This window comes from Kryptolebias marmoratus, linkage group LG9 (assembly GCF_001649575.2).
Source record: "Kryptolebias marmoratus isolate JLee-2015 linkage group LG9, ASM164957v2, whole genome shotgun sequence".
In the NCBI taxonomy this organism is placed as follows: domain Eukaryota; kingdom Metazoa; phylum Chordata; class Actinopteri; order Cyprinodontiformes; family Rivulidae; genus Kryptolebias; species Kryptolebias marmoratus.
Window position 1 is genome coordinate 20,942,334 of NC_051438.1, and position 26,995 is coordinate 20,969,328.

At 37.1% G+C, this 26,995-nt stretch overlaps 1 protein-coding gene and 1 long non-coding RNA gene across 3 annotated transcripts in view; both read left to right on the forward strand.

Annotated features, from left to right (window-relative positions):
- Positions 1-26,995, forward strand: part of fgf13a (fibroblast growth factor 13a) — a 90,167-nt gene that overhangs the window by 34,871 nt on the left and 28,301 nt on the right. For both annotated transcript variants that reach the window (XM_017408482.3, XM_017408483.3), the window contains exon 3: positions 9,188-9,355. In XM_017408482.3, the coding sequence (XP_017263971.1) occupies positions 9,188-9,355 (168 nt within the window). The remainder of the gene's footprint in view (positions 1-9,187; positions 9,356-26,995) is intronic.
- On the forward strand, positions 7-532 carry LOC112450271. Its single transcript, XR_003038827.1, has 3 exons — positions 7-146; positions 223-371; positions 466-532. It is a non-coding gene; the product is annotated as an uncharacterized LOC112450271 (long non-coding RNA).

A 26,995-nucleotide genomic window follows, 5' to 3' on the forward strand; every position in this document is an offset into this window, starting at 1 on the left:
TGTAGGGATCTGGAGTTTTAGCCCCGCCTTGGGGCGGCTCCTCCTGCCCTTCTTTTCACAGGTGATTCAGATCCAGCTAATGAGGACTGCTACGACTTAAGCCTTCAGCTGAGACCAGATCTTCGCTGGAGCATCGAACCTCCTGGGTTAGATTCTCTGCCACAGTTTCTAACCTAATGTGATTAAGTTACTGATTACGTTCTTTGTGCACCTTGACTTCAGGTTCTTCGCCACGCTACGAGACTACGACTATTACGGATACCTACCTTGGACCTCTGGATACTCACCTGGACTAGATACTGGCTTGTCGACCTCTGGATCACCTAACATCTCCATCTTCTCCTCCACGCTGCTGGACACCTCCTGGATCTGTAAGAACAAAAGAACATTAAGAAGCCATTGTGCAGTGCTAGGCTGATATTAGGATTGGTACCCGAGACTCACCCTGTTCCTCTTACTTCACAGATCGCTCCACAAACCTATCGCACTGTACATACCTTGGGCACCTGTAAATAAATTGCACTTACCTTCAGCTGCTGTCTCTGTGTCTGGTTTTGGTCTCGCTCTTGGACTAATTACCCTGCACTCATGTCAATCTACAAAGAAACGTTTCAACATTTATCCACAATATCAAAAACAGTGGCAACAAATGGCAAATATTATTATGTAACAAGATTCAGCAACTCCTCTAGAACTGACAATGATGCTGCAAAAAACCCAAAACATTTCTGTGTGTTAGAACTGAAGAGTGTTTCTTAATTAAAGGAACAAAGAATGATATAGAATGGCCAAAAATGTTGCTCCTTTTGTGACAAATGCTGTGTCTGAAGCATAGATTTTTAAAACCAAATCTGCCTTTAGAAAGATCACATATCAACTTTGAGATAAATCTGTATATCTGGACCATGGTTGATGTTTGTCCATAACCAATAATAAATAGTGATGTATAAATTATTTATCGTGTTACATTCTATGTATTTTGCAAACACGTAAAGTCAGATATTTTAGTTTGACACCACATCAGCTCGATATTGGTCAGATTAAATCCACCTCTACTTTCAGTAAGTTTCATTTTACAAGCTTCAGTAAAATTAAGAAAAATGTCAGATATTCCTCAGTTGCTAAAAATCTTTTTATATTGCCTTTATATGTGGTAACAAAATGTAATGAAAAAAAAAAATTACACAAGGACTATGAGACAAAAGGACCAGAAAAGATTTGTCTCCTGTCACTTAAAGAATGAAGCCCACTGTCTCAGACAGTGGTTAATGGTTTCAGCTCATCTTATCAGAGATTTGAGACAGATGAAGGGAGACTTTGTTCTTTCATGCTTCGCTTGCTGTTCTGTGTCCCCCCCACCCCCCATCCTCCTTTCCAGTTTCCAATTTTAGTTCCCATCACTTGGCCTAACATAATGTATGTCTGGATTCATTTCCAAACTTGAAACAAACAAAACAGCCAAGAGATGTTCCCTTTCAAAATACATCACCAGAAAACAGTGATCCTGTAGACTTAATTACATTGTTGTTAGATGTTCCTAACTCTGTATTGAAATCTTTGTAATCCTGCATCAAGGCCAAGCTACTTTAAAGTCTTAGGTCAGTTAGAGTTAACAGTGTGTTCATCATTTTGTAATAAAGTAGAAGGATTAGCTTTTACTTTTAAGAAGCTATCACACCATCGTACCGTGTTCATTCTTATTACTTGAACTTAGTTATAGTTTTGTCTTCTGTGTTTTTACCTTCACTTTACCTTGTGTTACAGGAAAATGTCTACTTGTACCGAGAATGCCTTTGATATGAATAAATAACATTAATATAAAATATAATCTATATTTGAGAATTTATGGGCTCTGTATCGTTCCTCCGCTTGACTAAGCCTGATAGTTTGTTCATTGGAGTAAGTATTTGTTCATTTTTTCTACAACATCTTAACAAGCATTATTAATTTAAAGCTAAAATGCTGCTTAATGTATATTTTTGAAGTGCAATTATGATAAAATTGCAAATGTATAGTTCTTTTCAATTAAATAATTTCTGTTTATTGTCTTAGTAAAAATAAAACTGCAAAACAATTTAAAGCCAAAAATAATGGCAGTTTAAGGCTAATTTCCATTTTCTCTGCTTCGCCTCTTTACTCTTGTTCTTCTTCTTTATCTCTTCACCCACTGACCCTCTGAAACTTTATCTTCTCAACACAAGAAGCTGTAAATATGCACTTATGAACTAGAGTACGAGTAGTTTCGATGCCCATCTGGGATCTGATCTAGTTGGCAGAGAAACATGCTTCACTCCTTATGTGCTCTTGGCAGGGAGGTTTAGATCAAGCACTTATTTGGACAAGTAATTAATAAAAAGGCCTGTCAAAACCTGTTAGGGCTTAGTGGTGAGATGATTATATGCTGCTTACAGCTACCAACAAAGCAGCTAAAATTAGTCTTCAAGAAATGTCTTTCAGAAAAACTTAGTTTGCTGAAATTTGTAGTTCTGTGTTGTTTTTCACCTTCAGCACAGTTTTTATACAGTTCATCAATATAAAAGACTATCAATGGTAAAATTGTCATGATCCTGGGCTTCTGTTCATGTTGTCTGAAATATTTTGGCACTATATTTAGTTATTTGACAGCATTCTCCTTTGTTTCATTTAGAGATTTTTTTTGTGTTCAGCCTGTTTTGTTAGTTTCAATGTGTGACAGTTGCCATGCTTTTTCCTCAGCTCCCTGTGGTTCCTTCAGTTAACTATTCACACCTGCTCCTCATATGTTCATTAGTCTCAGTTGTTCCCACTCAGTAATCACTCCTCCTAGCATAAATACAGTGAGCTCATCATCACTCGCTGTCAATTCCTACTGCTGTTCTGTGTTTGTGCCAGGGTTCCCTGGTTCTTGTTATAAGCTTCTAGTTCTGGTCTGCTCCTGTGTTGCCGTGTCAGCTCCTTTTGTTTCCTTACCAAAATTTCAGTTTTGAAAGCTGCAAAGTGACAAAATTAAACTGTAAGAGAAGACAATGTAGGTCTGTAAAAACAGACAGGTTGTCAAAAGATTTTTTCTTTTTTAAAATCTGCTTGGAATAATCTAAAAAGACAGCAATATAAAAACAAAGTAGCACAACTCAATTTGTTCTGCATGTGGAGTGTGTGGATACAATGCTCATGAGGATGAAGTCATGTTTAAACAAAAAAAAAAAGATTTGAAATGTGAAATGAGAGAGAACAATCTACAGGCCATATCAGCTGATTCCAACTTACATCTCCACCATGTTAGTTTCAGAAGAATAAGTAGACCTTTTGAAAGCAGCATGGAAACAAATATATCCTGTTAAAATATACAGCTAGGTACAAGCACCACGTCATAAAACACATGTTCAAATACCAGCAAACCGCAGCATGAGAGACAAGAAACATCTTCCATCCTTGTAACTTCTTTGTGTAAGATTTGGAAGTGAGCACAGAGTTGACATGAACAGAACTCATGAACTAGACATTACTTTGAAGCAGATTTGAGACATGTGATATCTCATAAGCTACTTGGTATGACTCATACCTCAGGCAGTTTGATCCTATTACACCTGGACCTCCTCCCACAATATTTCAGTCATCTAAAAGTCAAATGATCAAAAGTCCAAATGATCAGCAGGCAGTAGTAGGCTTCCTGTGTACACTTTATAATCCTTTTTGCTCTTGTCAGGGATTAATTGCAGTGAAATGTATCCCAAGCATTTAGAAGGAGCCCTTTTTCCCCCTTATTCATGACTGTTCACAAGATGATACAGCTGAAAACATGTGAGAGAGTAAGTTTAAATGCAAACAATTTCTACAAATCGTCCAGCATGACATACTTTCAGAATGACTAAACAAACACTTTAAATCGTGTATCGTTTTGTTTGTGACTAATCTGTGTAATCAGTTTAATTTAGTTGTCCATCCATTTTTTTATCCTGTTTAGGGTCTTGGATAACTGTTGCTTATCTTCAGCAGTCATTTAAATAAATAAAAAAAAAAACTTAACCTTTTTTAACCAGGAAGTCCCTTGAGATTAGCATCTCTGGGCAAGATGGCACACGATTACAAAGTTACAAACTACAAATTAAAAGTAACATGAAACTATATTAATAAAATAAAACATAAAATCAGAATTGACATGCTGTAACACAAGTGCAAAGTAAACCTCTTCAGTTAAAAAAGACTTTAGTAAGGACTAAAGGTTCTACTGAGTTCACAAAGAAGTTCACAAGAACTCTAAAGAGGAACTGTCCTAAGAACCACAACTCATAACAGGTCTTCCTTATGAGGTATTAAGAATAGGAGGAGGGTTTACCCAGTATAGCTTTGTACATAAAAATGTATCAGTCTCCTCGGCAGGAGGCAATAAAGACCCTGGAGACCATGGATTTTTGATGTCACAGAGATTGATGTACATATAATAACTGATCACAGGAATATCTACAACTATCTTAACGTGTTGGTTAATAAGATGTTACGACTGTTTTTATATATGGTTATATTTTCTGTTTTGCTGTCACATTTTGTGAAATGTTAAAGTGTTTAACATTAAAGCTGTTGTGGTGACGTAGGCTGTAATTTTGTATGGAAGACATGTTTTGAAGCTGTAACCAGCATTAACGTGACTTTTTTTATTTTGAGTCATTGCATCCTTCCACACATACTATAGCCACCCCTGAATCATCCAAAACACACTTCTGCTCATAAACACATGGCATACCAAACATATTTCTGACTTATTGAAAAGACTCACTTTTGTGTAAGCATGGACTTATAACATGTAGGCTGTAAAAGACATCAGAATTTTTCTTTTTAGGACTTATCTTTGACTCATTTCCACATCAGTAATTTATGCAATCAGTTTATCAATCAATGAGCAATTTCTATCACTGTAGACATCCCATATTACCAGATAAAATCATTCTTACTCTTTTCCACATGTTCTTTATTACATCCTCGAATGGTAATGTTCAGAGCTCATGCTTATAAACACCAAACCATTTTTAGATTTTGTCAGCTTCATAAACCTGCCAACAGCCGAGATTCTGAAAACACATATATCTTGTTTTGAACAATGCAAGATTAATGTGCTGGTGTTCATTTGACCCCAGCCCAATTTGTCTTGGTTAACAGGCATGTTTGATGGGATATGAGATGGAGGCCGAGCCATTATATACAACTTTGTCTTTAAAGAAAATAGATAAGTAAATAAAAACAGAATGAGCTAGCAATCTGCCCTCTAAGGCATATTCATAGCTTCCTCACATGCTGTGTGCTGGTGTTGTTTGTGCTGAACACCAAACAAAAGCTAAAACCTAAATGTGTGACACCAGTCCATTAATTGTATCCTCTTTTTTTTTTTTTTTTTTTTTTTTTTTTTACAAATTAAATTAATCTGTTGTGTATTTTAATGTATAATGGTCAATAGATATATTAGAAAGAATGCCATCCAATTTTGGCAGAAGTTTTATCATTTTGATTGTTTTTAGATAGACAACTTTTAACAAACTGGTATTTAAAAAAATATTAACACTCTGAATCCAATCATATTGAACTAAACTGGATTGTCCTTGGTTTAAATTTGTGTTTAATTTGAGTAGACTAAAATGACTTTAATTTATAAAACCAATTATAACTGAATTTAACTGGATTTAAAATTAACTTTTCAGATTATTTGTAAATTGTCCTAAAAGAAATTTATGAGTCCAAAATGAATTCGTAGATATAATACACTTTAGTAATAAGAAACAATACTGTTCAACTAGTGAGATATAGAAACTCATAAAATGCTATAATTTTACTTTGAGCAGTTTTATATTCATTGTTATTGTCTTTGTTCTAATTATCTCCCTATAACAGCCCAGAGCGATCATGTCACCTTGTTGCCTTTGGTTATAAAAACAAAAGAAAAGAACAAAGAACCAGAAGGAGACAAAAAAAAGCAGAGGAGTGAAAAACAATGAGCTCAAAGTCATGAAAGAGCATGAATAAAAATGCATGATCATTCTGCGTTTCAAAGAAAACCTCAAGTTCAACTCGACTTACTTTTTCTGCTGCCTGCAAGGTGACTTACAACCAAAATAAAATTATTCTTTCTCGAGCTGAATCCACACTAAACCAAAGGCATCCTAAAAGACAATATGCTAGATTTCTGCTTCTTGTAAAAACACATTTAGGCCAGGCTATTTTTGAAACAAAAACCCCTGGCTACAGACCTGTTTCTGTGCCTAATTCTGACTCTAATTCAGTGAATATGTGGCTTTTGTCAAGCCATGATGACGGTACTCCACCTCACTGATGGATGTTAACTGTGACTTGAGTAAATTGTGCACATTGCATCAGATAAAAAGGAGCGTGATTCATTCACCCTGACCTGACAGTTCTTCAGTTGATTACACATGTCCTTGAACCCCAATTGAAAGCAGTTTGTGAAAATGGGTGTCACTGATGAAGATTTGCCCCTCAGAGACACACACACTTAAGCATAAATGCAGCACTTTCATGCATATCACCCATAAATAGTGCCAATGTAGAACCCAAATCTGCCATACTGTTGCTGTAAAACCTTAAATATGACTAATAATTCTTGTGATTCTTAAATAGATGAGCAACTAACCAAAGCAGGACACATTCCCCCACCTCTGCCCCCTTGTTTGGACCTATTTCTATGAGATTTATTGTCAGAGGAACAAGGGCATCTGAAGGTCCGATCTTGCAATACTGCTGCCTATATGAACTTAAGTGACAGCTCACTCTGAGTGGCCGGTCTCAGTCCTGGGCTGTATAATCCATCATGCTTTCTTCAGCTCAAATATTCACTCTTCATCAAGGCTGGGGCAAGGATGAAAGCTGTAAAAGACAGTAGCCACCCACTTTCATGTTCTCTTAGCTCCGCTGGGGCTTGTTTTTATCACCTCTGATGAGTCAATAGTTAGCCTGCTCTTTCATAAATGTCATATGTTATTAGACATTTGTTAAAGTTCTTCTGTTCTTCAGACTCACATTTCCTCCTGCAGAGATGAGCTCAATTATTAAACAGCAGAAACAAGGATTGTAGGGATGAAAAACAATTGCCCGAAAAATGCTTTATATTTGACCACTACCCATCTGATGGGATTTATTGTGCCTTTAATTATTTTCTGGTCTGTTAAAGAAATTTGCACAAGAAAATATATAGACAATGTGTTATTTTGTTTTTAAACCCTAAGCTAATTGTCATTCAGTCAAAAATCCTGCCTCTGGAGGAGATTCTGGAGTGGAGCGTTCGTGCAGAGCTTTCGGGTGTGGATGGTGATCATGTAGTAGGTTTTCTACTATCCTTTTAAACTTTAGGAAAAAAACTAATGCAGTGTGTAAGCTGTTATTTTTATTGTACAAGGGAGCAATATCTTAAGTAAGGGATAAACTAACTAATAATAAAACTTTTGCTGGCTTGCATATTAGTGTTTGGGGTTTTAATCTGTCTCCAGGTGTTGTGGTCAAGTTTATTGAGTAAATATTTACTGAGTAAATCAAGGTGGGCCTTGGAAAGCTTCAGAGCTCATCAGTTTTACTGTCTGAGCATTATTTCTACCTGATCTCTCTCATCTGCAGTTTTCTAAGAGGACTTGTTTTTGTAAGTTTAGAAATATCTGTGTGGGGATAGGGCAAACAGAGCAAAAATATTCACACATTTTTTGTTAGACACGTTGTTAAAAGTCTTATAATTACTACAACAACTTTTTGCCAAATAAGGTCAAACTGTTTTAAACATAGTTTGGAAAAGACATAGTAATATGCTAATTTTGGACACTCCGTGTGCAATATTATCTGTTGAATGGCTCTTTCTAATCTAACTTATTCTAAAAAATCTCCATAAATGTTAAACTTACAGGTCTTGCTTTTTAACAGAGAGGCCAAAAAAACAAATAGCCCACTGACACAGTTGGATATACCTGCAATGGATCAAAACAATCACATATAAAACAATGCATGTATCAGATATATTCTGCCTGAGTAAATCAAACATTAGTTTTTAGACTCATTCATCTGCTTCACAAGCTACTCACTGTATTAAGTAGCTGGTTAATTTCCAAATGGTCTTGTATTGCTGTTTTAGTGTCTGAATCACAGCAGCAGAATTATTGAATTATTGTTTATTTTTATTTTGTAAAGCAGTAACCCTGTGCTCTTTGTGTAAAAGGTTTTCACAAAGTCTGTGTCTGCATGTAAGAACTTACATAACACTGATCAAATCATGAAAGAAATATGAGGATATCAGAAAATTATAAATAATTGCTTCCCAGTTTCAAAATCATATTTTTGTTCTATTTCTGGTTTTATTGCTGAATTTAGTTTGACTAAAAGCAGAAAACAGAAAAGATTTTATTGTGACTGAAAGCAGAAATTAGTGTTGTTGTGCTTTGATTAAAAGCCTCTTCATTAAGTAATAAGAGTGTCTGAGGGCTCTGAAGTACATTAAGAAGAATAAAATACAAAGATTTTCACAGCATTCATGAAGACACACGCAGAGTGATGCTGCACAAGCTCTCCATGATGCCTCGGTTTGCATGACTTTATGAAAGTGTATCTGCCACTCCCACCCCTCTGGTGTGATCTGGGAGCCTGTGCATGCCTTTGCATCTGCTTGCCTACTCATACAGTAAATGGGGTGGAAATGTGGTGAACAGGGGGACTGCCATCACCACCCAGGTTTCAGCGACACTAACCCAATTTTAGTAGCGGCCTGCATGCCTGCCTCACAATCTCACAATTTTTATTCCTTATTTGAATGCAGCTGCTCCTGGTTTGGTGAATGCTTAAAATTCATAACAGCAATTCTGCACAAACTGTTCTTGTTTCTCTTTATCTTTTTTGTTATTGTAACTTTAACACTTTTTAATTTCTACCAACAAAGGAAAAATTTATAGAAGCTCCTGCTGCTGCTAATGTGATTTAACTTGAGTCATTTTGTGATATTGGTGTTCTTGATCTATCTATTTCTTTTTATTTCTGTTTTATTTTCATCTTCTGCTCTTCAAGGCTTTGCTATAGGATTCATATTTAAAGTCATTGATGTTGTTAGGGTTTATTATGTTTTTATTTTTCTGTGCTTTTTCTGTGTTCTTTCATAGTTTTTGTTTTTCTTTTGTTTCTGTGTGTGGTGAGCTTTCTAACCCGAGTTCATTCTGTTATGGCACCACTGCAGTCCAGGATGATGCTGCCCCAGGTACCCAGGAGTACATTATGTTACGGCAGGACTCCATCCACTCTGCGGATATAAGGAGTAAAGGGTCCCCTTTTCGTGCTAAGTGTCACGAAATCTTCTGCTGCCCACTGAAGCAAGTTGTCCTCAAAGAAAGCGCAGAACCCGAAGGTTTGTTTGCACCCCCTTCTTGTTTTGATTTGCTGATGCTCCTTGTCTGCCCCTGCCTGCTCTCGTCCTGTCTTCCCATCTCATATTCTGTCTGAACTGATAGTTCTCCACCCCTCCTAAGTAGGTTGTCTTTCATTCCTGTATCATTTTTAGAGAGAACTGGGTCTGCTTCTGCCCATTTGTAGTATGGGTTCACATGTGCATGAATGCAGGCAACTTTTTAAGTTTGTGTTTGACTAGAGTAGAAAACTTTTTGTTCAGGGGTATTTGCTTGTAAAAACCCTTTGGCACAATATTCTTCTGGACAATGTCCAAGGTGGTGTATTTGTTTGAGTGAATGTGTGTGTGTGTGTGTGAGTATGCGTGTGTGTCTGCTTTCATTCTGCTTATGCTGAGCTGAGGAGCATAGCATCTCCTGCATACCCCTCCCTACTCCAAACCATTAACTCGGTCATTGCCACCCTGAGGCGCATGCACAGATTAAAACAAATTGCAAAAAGAGAAGGGGTAAGAGATGGAGGCAGCTGCTGCCCTAATGAGTTCAGTGACGAGGCAATTTTAGAAGTCATTTCTACTTCAACTGGCCTCATAAAGAAATGTGCAATCACCCTGTCCGGGGGATTATGCATGATAATCATGAATAAAGAATAAAAAAAGCTCAGCTGCAAATTGCAAGTCAGCAGTCCTTCAACTGTCTCTTGTTCTACGTGTTTTCTTCTTCAACCTAAGGCTCTATGCTCTTGGTGGTTGCAGCTTACTCCTTGTTGCTTCCGTCTTCCCCTTTTCCCCTGCCGAACATATTTACCCTTCCCTTTATCTTTCACCTTTTTTTTCTGCTTTTTAGCTGCATGACAAATGAGTGCAAATTCTTTATGCAATCAACCTTTAAGCTGTTAAGGACATGTAGTATTTAAAATAATGTAGAAATGATAATTTAAGCTCCAAGCATGCAACCATACCCCGCTCTGTCTGGCGCTCAGGCTTCCTAACCACCACATTTATCATCTAACCCTCAATAGAGTGCTAAGATTGTATAGAAGCTGTGTTCTTTTTGCAGAACTCCTCATAGGTAAGAGATAAACTCTCTCACTACTTTTACTGCAGTGTTTTGGCCTGTCCTTTGCTGCGTCTAAAAATGTCTCGTTTCTGGCAGTATCGCTGCGCTCAGATGTCAGTTAACCTGTTGATAGATTCCTGTGTACCCTCTGAAAAACTCAAGCACTTGTACTTATCCTTGTGGAAAGGATAGAAAGAGAGAGAGAGAGAGAAGTGGAGAGAGATACAGAAGTGGTGTGCTAGTGGAGGTCTGCCTGGAGAAGCACAGATGTATTATTCAGTTTGTCTGTAGCTCCAGTTGGACGTGACTGAATTTACAAAGGAAGGAGGGGAGACTACAGCTCTTACGTAAGCTCTTCACAAGACATCATTAATGTTGATGCTTGATGTGGATGGAAATTGTGTAAAAATGTATGTGGAGATTGGGACCCCAGTCACCCAGAAACAAAAAACATCCAGCACAGAACCATAAATGACACATTAAAACAAGAAAGATAGCATATTTTTGCATTTACCTTTTTTTTTGAATCCTTAGAAAAGCTGCATTTTGATGTAATTGCTTGTTTTAAGCCTTACAGTTACCATGGCAACAACATTCCAACTGTGTTGTGTTGCACTTACTAATGATCTTCATGGTTTCTAGAGTTTATAATATTATGCTCTGTGTTAAATTCAGTTTGCAAGTCACAGAGGATTGCGGCACAGACTGCAGCCGGAGCTATGCTTGGCTGTCTGTGCTCTCTGTATGGTTTAGGTTTTGACAGAATCAATAATCTGCCGATGCAAACAAATCCCAGCACTGGTCATTCTATAAGTCTCACTCTCCCAAAGCTGTGCTGAACAACATACCTACAGCACATGGATTAGGCTACATCACCTTAGAGGATAAGTTCAAGTCATATTAGTGCATCTGTGTTGAGCTACATAGAGCCTAAAATGCTACACAATATTTCCAGCCAGAGTGCTTAGAACACTTTTGTTCAGTCTTATACGTGCTGCTTGGTTCTCTATGATTGTCTGTATGAGTACACCTCTTCATTCATGTTTTTATTCTGAAATCACTCTATCCCACTTCCTTTCCTTCTGTTTTGCTCTTTGGCTTAGCTCTTTTTTTCTGCAACAGAAACATAAAGATGGTGCCTGAGGGGCCAATCTGTGTAAATATCCATCCATAATTCAATCGACTACAAGACTCTGTGCTTACAATTCCAGACTACGCAATGTACACACAGACAGACAACAGTCCTGCTACAGATGTAAACACAGAAGTGTAGGGCTTGATATATATGGTTATTTGTGTAACTGTCAGGTTATTTTTGTGCCTTTGTTATTTGTTTAGTTCACTTTGTGTTTATTTCAGTCATACTGCTCAATGTGATCTTTTTGTTCAGTTCTTCTGTGCTGTCAGCCACTCAGCAGCTCAGTCTGCTCCTCAGTCCTGCCCCGCCCATGCACACATGATCCTTGTCATCATTAGTCTCACCTGTTGCCACTTTGCCCAGTCAACCCCAGTGTTTTTGAGTTTCCACTCCCAGTTCATCTTCACTCTGCCACTCTTGTGCTTCATGCTGTGTCTGGATCTCCTTCGTAGGCTTCTACTTTCTCCAGATCTCTGTAAGTTGTTGCTGCCTTGACAGCCTGCTTGTTTTTGTTATTAAAGTTTTAAGTTCACTTGAGCTCATTGTGCTTAGTCTGCATTCCTGGGTCCAACCACTACAAACCATGTCGGTAATATATATTTGCCACATAAAGTGTGGGTACTGCTTGTTCAGTGAGGCAGTTTGGGACATTTATGATTTGAAGTCTGAGCTATATCAGTCCCAGATGTTTTAAAAGCATTTTCACTTCTTCAGTGAATATGAGGTTTTCCTTGCTGGCAGACACAAGAAGAATATTGACAAACATTGTTAGGGTTTGAATAATTAAAATGTTTACATTGTAAAAACTGAACAGTTTAATTGTATTGTATTAATGTAAAATGTCAGATAATTTCATTTCTGAAAACAAAAAATCTGATAATAAACAGTATTTTACATTTATTTCTAATTTTGTCATGAAGCACAAAATAAACAGTTGGGTTGACTTCCAGCCACTTTAGACAATCTTTTATTACTATTCTTTAACTTTGTAGCATGCAGATATTTGAGCTCAGCTAATCACTATAGTCTAAAAGCTTGAAATACTGTTAACTAACTGTTAGCTCAGAACTGATTTATCTAACCATTCAATGTGTCGTTTATAAATAAAATAAGGTCCACCACCTGAGTCGCTCAACATTGAGACCAGAATCTAAACTGTCCCAGTTGTATTAATAAAATATTTCATCGGTTTCCCGAAGCCAAGAAACTGTTTGCAGGAGTGCAGGATGAATGAATAGTAGCACCACATTCATCTCCTACATCCAAAAGGCTTGGCAGGGATTCACCCAAAAGTTGTCATGATGAAATTAGATTTAAGGGAGCTGGTGTTGCTGTTTTTAACACTGCATCTTGCTGAGCTGTCTCATAAAGTTCCGCATATTGCTGCATTGTGACAACCGAAAAAACACGCAGCCACATGATGCTCCAAAACCAAAATAGCTTCTTTTTAAATTGCATTTTTCTCTTTTTTTGTCACATCTTTCTGAACAACAACAAGACCTTGGTTACTCTAAGTCGGCCCCTAAATAACTGATGCAGAAATAAATCACGTGCGTGATAATGTGATTTGGTGACTAGAAAGGAGGCGTGCAGGAAAGTGTCAATATTACATCACTGCTGTGAGTCCTGCTTACAGCTGACTGCAATAAAGAGTATAGTTGTCAGGTTAAAGTAACTGTGACACAAGCAGTGTGTATGTTTTCCCCAGACTAAACAAGCGTTAAGCTCTTTAATTGGTGCAATGAGGCACAATGCTGAGTTAGCGTCATGTTAATGGGAGGCCTCCAGAGTGGCTCTTGACAGCTGCCAGCGAGAAATTTACATACAATTAAGTTCACATTAATTAAAAATGTTCCGTTTCTATAGGATATAAATAGCCACTGTAAATAAACCATATGTTACAAAAACTATTTGTTTATTGTGAGGCAACCCACAAAGATTATTCTTTGATTGGTTGAAGATTTAGACTTTGTTCCACTTATGAGATGCAACAATATGAACAGCTTTATGAATCTAATCTTTATGTTAATTGGTAAACAAACCATCAAATTTTCTTAGGAATGTTTATTCAAAACTGTGTCCACACATTGTCTTTTTACCAGTTTAAACAAAATAACTAAAAACGATAACAAAAAAGTGACTTATTTCATTTTATCTGGCTAATAGATTGTGATGAGATTAAATATGTTGGTTGTTCAGTTATCTCCCTGACATTTTGGTCATTTAAAAAGAATAGTTCAAAACAAATCTGGAAGTAAACATAAAGACCTAGCACTTTTTGACAGAAGGCGTATGACCGGCCACCTTTCATGTCAGAGTTATGTGGTAGGATCATCTGATGTTGAGAAATTGGCAAAAGCACTATTGTGTTTCTTCTTTACCAGTACACAATAATAAATACTCAGTTCCTGTACATTTACCTTAAGACTAGAGATTGTCCAAGACTGCACTGGACTATATCAAATCTGCAACATTTTGCAGGCCTCCCAGAAACACAATACTAGATCTGTCTAAGTGTCACCCAAGACAGAGAAGAAGTAGCCAGTTTGGCTAGCGCACACAGACAGCTGGAAGGTCATCCAGGGAGCTGGCAGGGTTACACAAAACCCCTTTAAGCTTCATCTAAGGGTGCTACATGACTGCCAACAAATTTAACTCTGGCTAGAATTTATGCAGACACCCATTTTTTCCCATCATGTCACCTGCAAATTCCTGCCCATCTCAGCTTTAAGGAGCCAGACGAAAGTCAGACTGACAAAAAGTTACGCTTCACACAGAGAGGATGTGCTGGTACAATGATGCCAAGTCTTGCAGAAAAGTTGGTGAGCTTCCATTCAAAAACATTTAGTCAAGTATTGGTTTGGAAATAGATCTGAACTGACACATCACTGTTAAAAGTTATGCCAGTCAGACATCCTGTCTCCTTTATTTTGTCACATTTCTTTGAGCTACAAAAGAGAAGGTTTTTTTAGATTCTCAATTTTTTTTGTAAAAAATTAGTTGAAACATACAAGTTATGCATTTATTTGTTATGATGATGTTTTACTTTGGGAGTCTACACCAGTGTTCTACCTGCACATACTGAATGTGCATACATGTAAGTGCATAAGTTTTTCACAAAAGTTTTTGTTTAAATAAACTCAGTGTCAGAAAAAAATCAACCAGGAACAAGAAATTTTATATAACAAAAAATACTTGAGTAGTATAATAATAAATTCAATGACCATTCTTTTAAACTATGTTTGTGGTGGTTATTTTCATGCCTATAATAAACAATGTGACATTTTCAATTGTCACATTTTCAACTGTTCTCAGTCGGTTTTTCTATTTATAATTTGTGCAATGCGTCTGTTTGAGTTAAGTAAGTTTTAATGTAAGATACTCATAACATGTCCTTTACCTCCAACAAGCTCCTGCATCCAAACTCAAACATACATCCCAAGTTGGTTGGTTTGGCATTAGTTTGTGAACCATGGCAGTAGAGTCATTATACTTGACTTAAATTTAATTTCCCTCCATGTATACAAGCAACCAAGCGGGAAAGACCTGTGCACTGGACTGAATAAACAACACAAAGGCATTGCATCTATGTGGCTTTGCTGGATCTCAGCTGTCCAAAAGTAGATCACACACACCACAGAATGCTCTCTTGCATGCAAACCCTTGAATGTGCACCACCATCAGCACACAACAAAAATTTACCGTGGTGCAGTCAGGCATGCATTGTTCATCATAGGCGTCTTTGCCTATGTTCTCTCAAAAGCTTCCTCATGCTCTCACTCCATTCTGCTGTTGATTTTTTTTGAACCAGACAAGGGCATTAACTCTTAGTACTTTAGAGTAAATAAAAAAAAAAAAAAAGTTGTTTTTATTTTTAGTTTGACTTGCATGTTCAAGATTCAGTCTATTCCAATCTCTGCAGTCTCCCCTCTCACCTCCTATCAAATGTATCAGAAATTTGGTAAACTATGTAATATTTTGCAGTCGGGCTCTTGTCTGACAATCAGTTATAATACAAAGACGTAATCGTAATAATAATTATATTTGTCCATCTTTGATGACAGTACATTTAAAAACAAAGTTCCAGCTTCAGGCATATTTCAGTGCAAAATGAGACAATGTTTGTATATGACCATATTTCTTAATCCTAATTATCCGAACTCATAATTAAAAACTTCCAAGAAATTGACTGTGTGTGCATGTGAGCATGATGTTACTCTGTGTTTTGTTTTGCTCAAAATGTGACCACTGGAATTATGCATATTTATCAGACTAGTACACAATTAAGAACATTTCCAAGGATGATTACCTATTTTAGCTCATCAAGGTTTAAACTAATTGACTCACTGATGCAATTTTATGTTTGTATTTTTATCTTAGAAGAATTACTCATCTATTTGATCTACAGTTTGGAGGGTTGTGCAAGCGTATGCATTTTATTGTACAGTAATTCTCCAGAGCAGACATTCAAAATTATATCCTAATCCACTATCTTGAGATATAATTAGAAAATGCACATTTCCTAATTCTCTGCCTGGATTCATTGACAGCTGGCTCTCAATTTTTCACTCTCATTTCCTCTCAGAAGAAAATAGCAAAATGTCTAATTATTGGCTTAAATGGTTTTCAAAGAGCCAGTATGATAAAGTGAGAAACAATGACAGCAACTGCATGTCTCTTGTTTGTTATCACTTTGTGACTGCTCCCTCTGTGAAGTGACAAATACTTGGCAAGTGCTTTGGCTCAGCACTGTTGGTGTATGTTTGAGCAGGAAGTTACGGTCGTTAGATGCATGTTTAGTATGATATAATGGGTCACAACCAGACAGTGAGCCAGTCCTTCAGCAGTACTGATGATCAGTCATCAGAACAGACCAGCATCACACAACTCCCACATCTAATCTGTGTTCCTGACTGCCAAAGCAGTGGTTTATATGTCATAATCTCCTCATGGTATTGCCTCAAATACAAGCATGCACACACTGACTCGAGATAATGTGTGCATTATAGGTTATTCATTGAGATTAGACACTGGTCTGTTCTTTTTTAGTCTGTGGTACAAATTTGATCCAGTTGCACCAAGACAAACCTGACATGCTGATGAACCCAACTGCATGTTTGTGACTGTAACTTTTGTGAACTGATTAAGCTGCAGACACAGACCATAACAGCAGCTGTGCTGCTTGGGGGCCACAGCCTCAGTAATATGATACAGCCTCAATGCATTCACACTGATCCCTCAGTTGGTAGCAAATGGCTCAGCACAGTCATACAGTCATTTGAAGCATAACCTCTGACTTACTACATGCCTCAAACTTCATTTTTCAACAAGCGTTGTAAGAAGCTACAAGTAAAAAAGGGCACTGGTGTTAGTAGTTAATTTTTACTGTAGTATTCACTTTAGAACCACATTCCGGTAGACTGACATATACAGAAAGATGGACTTTATGCATGTTGTTGTTGTTTTTTCAGCTGCTCCATTCTTCAGGGGTTGCCTCAGCGAGCAAACTCAAAAGACTTGGCAATAGTTTTACACCAGATGCCCTTCCTGCCGCAACCTGGGGTTGAACTTGCAGCCTCAGGCTTACAAGACCATGGTCCTGACCACGGAGCTACTGCAGTCCCCAATGCATGTGCACGCTTACTAAAAATTGTGAGGTAGACTTGTTTGCAAAAAGCCTCACACGCACTCCTTCATCTCATTCGACCCTGAATTTCCCAGTTTAAAATTAATAAATTATCGCTATCCTAACCTTTAGTTTTCTTTCAAGTAAGATTAATATAAGTGGTCCAGAAGGTCCTCACAAAAAATGTCCCCACTATGACTGTTTGTAACAATTCTTAATTATAAGCACACACCCACAACCATTCATGGACACAAACACAGACCTGCACTGTGCAGAATAGAGCTGTGTTGTCTTTGTTTTTATTTAAACCTTTTTGTTATCTAACAAACAAACAAATAACCAAATTTTATTAATTAACCAGGTTGGCAGAGGAGAGCAGTGATTAGTGTTGTTGCCTCACAATGAGTGAGAAGGTCAGAGATTTGCCTCCAGGCCTGAGGCCTTTGTGTAAGGAGTTTACTTGTTCTTCACCTGCAATTGTGGGGTTTCTCTGGATACTCTGGTTTACTGTGTTACAAATTTGTCTGTGGTACTCCCACAGACTAAAAACATGTATGTTAGATGAACCTGTAACTTTAAGTTGTCCCCGGTGTGAGTGATGGTGTGAAAGTTGTTCGTCTCCATGTGAACCTGTGGTGGACTGCTGTCCTGTGTACCGCGCCTCTCACACAGTGACTTCTAGAGACAGGCACCAACTCTCCTATCACCCAGAAAGGAAAATTGATACATAATATGGATGGAAGGAGCCAAACCACAAAGAAAAAAAAAATATATTATATAATATATATAATATTTATAATTCAACAATTCAAAAAATCTCAAGGAATTTAAAAAGGGCAAGTGGATGAGGCTGGACATCATAATTTCTAATCTCTCAGAAGGTACTGCATGACAAAAGGTAATTATTTAACATCTGCTGGTTATTCTGAGAATTTTTGTTTTTTTATTATATTTTACCTCAATTGGACTTGACATTTTAGTGTTTTTGAACTTCATTTTCTTCTCATCACTTTCTTAAACGTTGTGAAACTCATTCTGTTACATTTATATCGCAAAGAACAAACAATAATTAAATAACAATCAGGACTGTTAATGCTCACTTACTGAGCTTGAGATTTATGGGCTTTTCAACAGGAGCCCAGACCCTCATGTACTCAACTAAATTTCAGTGCCAGAGCTGCTTCTTTCTTGCTGATTTTCTGCTCTGGACACATCACCAGAGAGGTTTTGCTGACTGGAGCGAAATGGAGCAGAGAGACCCTTTAGAAAGCTGTCTTGTGGTGAACACAGCAAGTATTTTCCCAGCCTGCGTTTCCTTAGGAAGCGGTGAAGACCGCTGCTCATTGTGTTTCCCCAGCAGCTGTATGAACTGTCAGCAGCGGACACAGCGTATGTTTTCCCAGCCTGTGTTTTCCAGTAAAGCAGCACACACAACCTGGCAGGTGGCTATGTGTTTCTTCGGCAGCTGTGTGTGAAGCCAGCCCATCCAGGCTTGCAGCCAGTCGTCATACATTCTGCAGCAGCTGTGCCCCTGACGACAGGAGAGCAGGTCATAGAAAAAAAAAACACTGATAAAAAGACAATAAAAACTTACAATTTGGGTTTGCAATGTCGCCCAAATGACAATGAATGGAACAAAATCAGTATTCATAATAGTTTTGGCACAAAACACAGCTGCTTTTCACTCGAATTAGAAAGCAGCTAGAAGGAAAATGATCAGCAGACATTTGTGTCCTCTGTTATTTGACGTGTCACTAAACAAACTAAATTGCTTCTCCTGTAGTTTAACTTGCTTGGATAACTTGATTTTTAGTGGAGCAGAAAGGAACTTTTTTGTTAAAGATTTACCAATACCACTTTTTTCAATGGGTTACAAGCATGAAAGAAGGGAATGGACATGTATAAACATAAAAATAAATTTGACAAACAAAATAAATAAGAACTTTCAAATCTTTTTGCAATATAAAAAATATTAATGTAACAATGACAACGTCACTTACACTGCATTATTTTGAAAGGAACAGTTGAATATAAGTGGTGTTGGTCCTTTTGACTGTAATTATCTTGAGCAAGATCTGTCTTTATTGGACAACTGCTTTTGTGAAGCAAACAAAGGAGCAATAATATTGATGCATTTCTAACTGCATGATGCCAAAACCAAAGGAAATCCTTGATACTTTACTGCTGGGCTTTAGCTTTTATTTTCATGCATCATCCTCTCAGTTCAGCTCCTTCTACTTGTTATGTTTCAAACAGCAATCCACACTGTCATTATGCTTTCACTGATTTCTTTGTGTGCTGACTTCACTGAACACAGGGGATGGATTGTAAAATTGGGATACGTTGTGTTCAGTTGGGAACATGACCTATTTACCCACCCACTCCCATCAGTTGACTCATGTCTCCTGTGGTGTCATTTCCTGCTTCGTCGATTTGTTCCACGTAACGCTTTAGCTGAAATAATCCATGCCAGTCTTAAACCGTGCAATCACACTGGCATGTTCACACACGTTGAGATCATTCTGCAAACAATCATTTTAATGTCTATTGGAGTCAAAAAACCCCAAAACAAAACAAAAAAAACCCAGCCATTTATGACTTACACACTAAAGCTGAAGAGGATTTCTGTTCATTTCTGTTATTGTGCTGATCTGCAGTGGGGTTTTGAGAAGTGTTACTCCATCCTGCAGCCATGCAGAAAAATGAAACAGCCAAGATTCTCCTCGAGGACACTCCATTGCAAAAAGACACCCGGAATGTGTGACCAGACTAAATTTAGCTTCATTAATGTTCACACTCAGTTTGCAGCACTGCACATTTGTATTCATTGTGTAATAATCAGAGTTATCTCAAGGATTGAGCTATCCTGAGAATGGAATGGAGCTTAATACCATTCTTATTATAAAGTTATCAAGTTCAATTGCTCCTATGTGCATGAAGTATCTCTTGCTAATACTGAATTAATGATAGAAGAAACAAACTATTTCACATCTGTTTACCTCATGCTTTGGGACAAAAGGTAAACAGAGGAAAGACAAAGGAATAAGGAAAGCTTTGCTTAAAGATCCAAGTTAATTCCCCAGCAATTTGACTCCCTTATAACCCTTGTTTAACACTTGTGTTCTTTACAGTTTTGTTCTCATTCTCCCTTGGTTTAGATCAGCAGTTTTATAAGGAGAGGTCTGCCCCCTGAAAACTGGGGAAAGACTATTCTGAGTAAATTTATGTTTGGACTTTCTTTTGTCTCATGTAGAACAAAGTTTAAGGTCACAGGGGTATAAGACGATGCATCTTACTCTTCCCCTTGACGTGTTACACAGGAGAAAACATGTGGGACAATGTAATTTAATTTACTGTACTCTGGGGGAAATACTGGTACTGCCAGGTGGGATAAAATTACTAATATTATCAATAAAATATTTTCAGTAAGTTTGCAGAACTTTTCCTAGGTTTTTTTTAGGACCAGATATCCTTCTCTGCCATGAGGAGAATCCATTTTCTGAGTAAATTCAATAAAAAAAAGAAAAAAAAAAAAGATTGGTTACAAGAGAAAACACTCCTAAAATATTTCTCCGTAGTTTATATTTACATAGATTCATTGATGCAACAGACTTACTTTTCCAGTCATTATGACAAATAAACATCTCCTGATGTCATTTTCTGTTTACTTCTGAAGATTTCCTAACATGTTTCCTTAACCATCTCATGTCTTCAAAATGAAGTAATAGAAGGTAAAGGTTTTTTTTTTTAATTGCACAGCTGTACTTCTGCATTTTTTTTTCTTATCTAGGTCACTCCCATTGTGCTGCTGAAATGTATTTATGTATTGTTAGTTTTACAAAAATGGTTATCTTTTTGAGGATAAACTGAATTATCCATATTGAGTAGAGAGGGCATGTGTACGCTGCTCTGCAAGATTTTAACTTATTCTGCCCTAAATGGCAGCTTAATTAGAGACAATGTGGATGATCCAAACTAAAATCAGGCATTGTTTCGTAAGGAGAAATGCAAAACTTTTGAATTGCTCTGAACTTGTCTTCTTGCCTTGTTTTGCAGTTACACATCTTTCTTTGTTTTGTTTATGAAACTGACACAATACTCAAACTTTAGTTTTATCAGAGCTAATATAATTTATTTCAACAACATTGTTTAAATTACCATGCATAACAATTGCTTGTACAGGCTTTTAACAACCTCTCTTTGACTTAATATTTGTGATTTACTCTCAATCCCCGGTGGGACCTGAGAACTGCAGGGTCATGTAATACAATCAAGCACTGATATTAGACTTTAATTTTCTTTTCTTCACAGATTATCACAGCCCAGGAATAAACATAGTCATAATCAGGAAATGGGCAGCACAGCGGACCAGTGGTTAGAGCCACAGCCTCACAGCAAGAGGGTCTGTGTGGAGGAAATACTGGCCCTCCCAGATGGCGTTTCTGTGTGGACTATTCATGTTTTCCCCGTGCATTTGTGTGTTTACTCTGGGTACTCCAGTTTCCTCCCACAGACTACAAAGATGCATTTTAGGTTAACTGGCAACTCTAAATTGTCCCTAGGTGTGAGTTGAGAGTGTGAATAGTTGTTTGTCTTGTTTGTCTCTATGTAGCAATGTGATGGACTTGCGACCTGTTCAAGGTGTACTCGCCTCTCACACAGTGACCTCTAGAAATAAGTGAAGTAAGTTTTACAGATATTGAGCTAAAATTTGGTTTTGTAGCAAAGACATTTGCAACTTTGGCATTTACCTTTGTAGCCTTGTTTGTTTGTTATCAAAATACTTCATGAATGAAAGGAAGGATATTAATGACATCTACAACTGATTGACTTTTAGACTCACCCAATTAAAGATGGCCACCACAGCTAATTAGCCTTAGCCAACAAAAATATGACTATAACTAAGTCAAATTTGTGGATATTGAGCTAAAGTTTGATGTGGTAGTAGCTGAGAATTGTCTTAAAACAATGGTCCAAGCTCTAACAAATCTTGCAAGATAATATTGTGACATTGTGCATATCATATACAAGGGTTGACCAAAATGACTACAATCCCTGATCACCAGAAGAGGATCTTAGTCTAAAACTCTGGCATAAAAGGTGGTGGTAAATATGCATTCCTTCAATAAATGCAAGGCCTTTTATTCATATGAAATGATTCCGCTCCAAGATTCTTTAAGGTCTGAAGCCAGGAGCTTTGATGTCTGGAAAGAAAAACTGTATCATTTGTTTAAAGCAGCAGAGAAACCGGGAGCTTCTGTAGCCACTAGTTTCCCACTTGTGTGTGTACTGCTCAGGGTAACAACAGAGCATTTCTGGTACAGCATTAGTAATTCCAAGTAGGCTGCTGTCTGAACTCTGGCCATTTCACACACCGTTTGGTGTTTCTGATTGGGATTTTTCCATGTCATTACAGCCTAAGAACTTATACGCACACATATGTGCACACACGCAAACACTCGCTGACACACACCAAGACAGAGATGTGAAGGCCCACAGTATGTTTCCCAGATAAATTATCAACTTTGTATGCAGTGACATTATCGAGTTACAATTTGTAGAGTCAAAGTTGTGTAAATATATTCACAAGTGTGTTTTCTGTGTTTAATTACAACACGCGGATGTAAGAGCCAAACTAGCAGTTACAAAATACGAAAAAATTGTAAAATTACAACATAAAAAAACATACAAAATTTGCAAAAATGTAATATATCATTCTGTCACACTTGAATATTTAAAAATTCCTCAAAACACTTGGGTTGGAAAGGTTGGCATCAATCACAAATTGTAATACAGAACATCAACATTTGAGTCCCCACTGAACATTTTTAAAAACCTTTTCAACTTTGCAGTGCATTGTGATTATTTAAGTTTACAGGTTAAAATATCTTGCTCAGTTTAGATATTGAAACATACTTCAGTTACATTAAAAATGCCCTACAGAATGACCAAAAATCAATACTTGCAATCTCTCCAACTCTGAGCCTTTACAGTAAGACCAGAACAGCTTTTACATATAAATAAACAAATAAACATTCTGAAATGATATTTAGTTCCTAGTGATGTTTCTTGTGTGAACTCTCCTGTAAAGGGCAACTGTTTTTTTTCTAATTTTCTCTCCATTCACGTAATTGTTATTGTTCTAATGAGATGATGTTGTGTTTATAACTAAAATGTAAGATTCATTACCTTTAACATCTAATAAATAAATGTTGTTCAACAAGCTGAGGTGCTCATAAAGAACACATGAAATGCCAGTTTTTGAGATGGGCACAACTGTCTTTTCACTTAATGTCTCTCCTGTGGTATATCACTCTGCTTATTCATTACACAATCTCTGGCAGATACTCACTTTTAGCTTGTTTTAAAGTCCATGTTTCTTTTTCTTTTCAGTTAAGAAACAAAATCCTTTGCAGTCTCCCTGTGTGGAAAAAAAAATGTCTCTTAATGAGCAAATAAAACACTTTGAAGACAGTAGTTCTACAGAAGGTTAGAGATTAGAAGACAAATACCAAGAATTCCCACTTTTCCCATTTAATTCTGTCTTTTTAAAGAAATAAGGAGTTTGAACTAGTAGTAGTCCAGTGAGAACAAATTGCTACAAAGCTCAGCAATAGTCCTAATAATACATCTCAATTAAAAAAAGGGGTTATTGGTTTTTTTTTACATTTAAAACATTTATCCTTTTAATAGAAAGCAGTTTAAACTTTAGAATATGCTGTGTATTTTAGAGGAACCATCTCAAGATTGCTACGTGCAGAACACCTACTTTTCTTTTTTTTCCACTCCTGGGGTCATTCGGTGCAGTCATTAGATTTGCAGTTATGCAAATGAGTTGTGAATTACAGTGGGAGACTTAACTCTAGAAAAAAATTCCAAATATATAAATACAATAATCAATATTGTTTGTGATTATTTATGTTTTGTACAAAAGAAAACTGCCCTGTCATATTTTAAAAAAAAAAAACCTCTCTTAATCAGTTGGCTTGTGTCACAGACTTGGTAAACAACAATGTGGTGAAAATTCTGTCATCCAGGATATGGCAAATCCAAAAGAAAAAAAACATGATTTAGATGATCCTGAAACACCCGCAGTAAGAAATAATGTCCTCTGATTTCAGTCTCCTGACTCCTTTCTTTTATGCACTGTTCACATTTCTGTGGGTTAAAAAATGGGACAGATCACAGAATTAAAATCACAGAAGCCCCTTCCTCTGCTGATTTTTTTTGTTCTGTAAAACCCAACCCCCAATCACAGAGTGCACATGCTCTCTCCACCTCTATCTTTCACACACACACGCACCCTCTTACGTATGAGCGGTATCCATGGTAACGCGTGGTATCACCATGGCGCTGGTGGCTGAGCATGCTCCAAGCTGCTGCTGTAGTGGATTTGCTGAACATGTTGCACACAAAGAGCCAGCCAGCAGACTGCTGTCAAAGGGCTAAATGATTAAAGCAACAACCTTTTGAGCTCATAAGAGATAGTTTTTGCTTTATACTGTAGTTAATCCCGCATTTTATACCAAAAGGTTGAAGATCCGGTTATTGCAGTTAGGGATCATCCATAGATAGTAATTTAATTTGACATTAAACATTATGATATATTCAGTGCGGAAATCATTGAATGCAGCTTTGCCCTCTATTAAACTAAAAGGTTAACCAGCTATTCATTGTGTTCTAGCTAAAATGAAAAATAATTAGATCTGGATGTCATTGTGACAGTGTTGACTTAGAGGAAATAGCTTTATTGTGGTGTTATATTAAATAATGCAAAGGTTAACGCAGTGCTCAACCTTGGCAGCACACAGGCTTTCTGTTCTTTTCCCCTGATGTTCTGCCCTCTAGTGGCCAAAGCTGGACGGTGAAGCATGGCTAGTGATTGAAGTCCTGTGGTTATTGTCAGGTCTGCATGCAAGCTGAGTGCTATTTTGCACAGTTATATTGAGGCAATTAAAGAAAAGTCAATGCTGTGCTTGATCTTTTGCCAAGTGTATATGAATATGAACTTTTTCTTTTTTTATAACATCCAATCATTTAGCAAAACATTGAATCATATTGCATGACAGTGGATCATATTCACTATAAGAAATTTGTGGTCAATAAAATCCTATTTTTTTATGAAAGTTTCAAATTCAATCATCAGTTTGTTTGTTTTGTTTTGCTTTTTTGTTGATTGGATGATGTATTCTGTCTGGCATGTTTGCTCCGAGCTGTTCTTAATAATGTTTTTTAACCTCCCCACAGTGTGTGTGAGTACAGTACAATGAACGAGCCCCCAGGGAAGCCACAGTAGACTGGCATTCTGGGGCATTACAGTAATTAATGTACCAATGGCACATTGCTGCACAAGCAACACACCGAGCACATGTGGGCATTTTCTGTGTTTAAGAGTGTCCCTGTATTTTTCAGGCGTTGCAGATTATACTTACTGAGGCCACTTGCTATATGCATCTGTCTTTTATTACATAAATGTATTCAAAATATGCTATTTTTGTTTTACAATAGCTTTGAGTTTGACTTACTTGCACTATTGTTCTTTAAATCGTCAAGACTTAAAATGAGTTAAAAATAGCTTATTGCACTTTTCTCTTGTGAAGGACAAGAGAAGCAGAGCTATAAATTCTTCTGAAAGTCCTGCCCACAAACCCCTCTGACAGAATCAGGCAAGGTAAAAGACGTAGTGTTCACTTCTTTTCATTTTATTAATATCTGTTCCATTTGTGTCATTGCACACTGTTTTTTAGAGCTCTGCCAATAAAAGCACAAACTCATGTTTTGATATTTTTCTGTTAGTTTTATTTTGTATGCTTAGATTGCATTACTGTTGTAGAGTACAGCCTGACTCTCATCCCTTCTCTGCGTCTTTTCAGCACTCTGTGATAAAACCAGTCATTCTCTTAAAAGGTCACACTTTCTGCTTGAGTGATGGCCAGAATTTATGGGTACGATGAATGAAAAGCCTTAGATTAGTGGAAGAAGTTGTCTCAGTGTGTTTGTTCAGATTTATAGGTTTAAATAGTAACAGTCAGGGATATTGTAAGCTGAATCATTCTGAATAAAAAAGGGAACCTGTCAGTAGTGTAGCCACTTGGTCTGTGTGTGCTCACACGTGTTATTTTCATGATTTACCATGAGACCAATTTAGCTCATGGGCAAATACAGTCTTAGCAGCACAGTTGCTCATTTGACCTTTAATAAAACTGATGGATCTTTGATGCATGTTGGCAGGAACTAGAATGCATCACTTTTCAGCTTTTTGTTGCATCATTTTAGTATTCAGACAGGGCAAAAAAAGGGAATTTAAAATCACTAAATTAAACTTGACAGAATACTGACTGAAGTTATTTTTGTAAGAATAAAAAAATAAATAAATCTGCATCATCAACTGCCACATTAGCTTGACATCAGTGGCTGTATTTACACTTTGAAGTATTTTTGTCACCACACACACACACACAGAGAGAGAGAGAGAGAGAAAAAACATATTCCACATAAAATCCTAATTTGACCAAACATAGTTTATGAAAATTCAGAATATTGACACATTTATTGAAAGCAAAGGAATCGTGATCATGGTCATGGAGGTATTTGGAAAGTTTGGAAAATTGTGTGTGCTCTTTTAAATACATTCATCCAGGGGTGGAAATTAGCACCCGCCACCCGCCAAATGCGGGTAAATATTTGAAGTGGCGGGTGAATTTGATCAACACACACGCCACTGTGGGGGGTTGGCAATTTAAACAGAAAAGGTGTTATTTGTCCTCTTGACATATAGGGGGCAGCAATGTGCTCGAGTTGCTGCTGTTACGTCGAGCC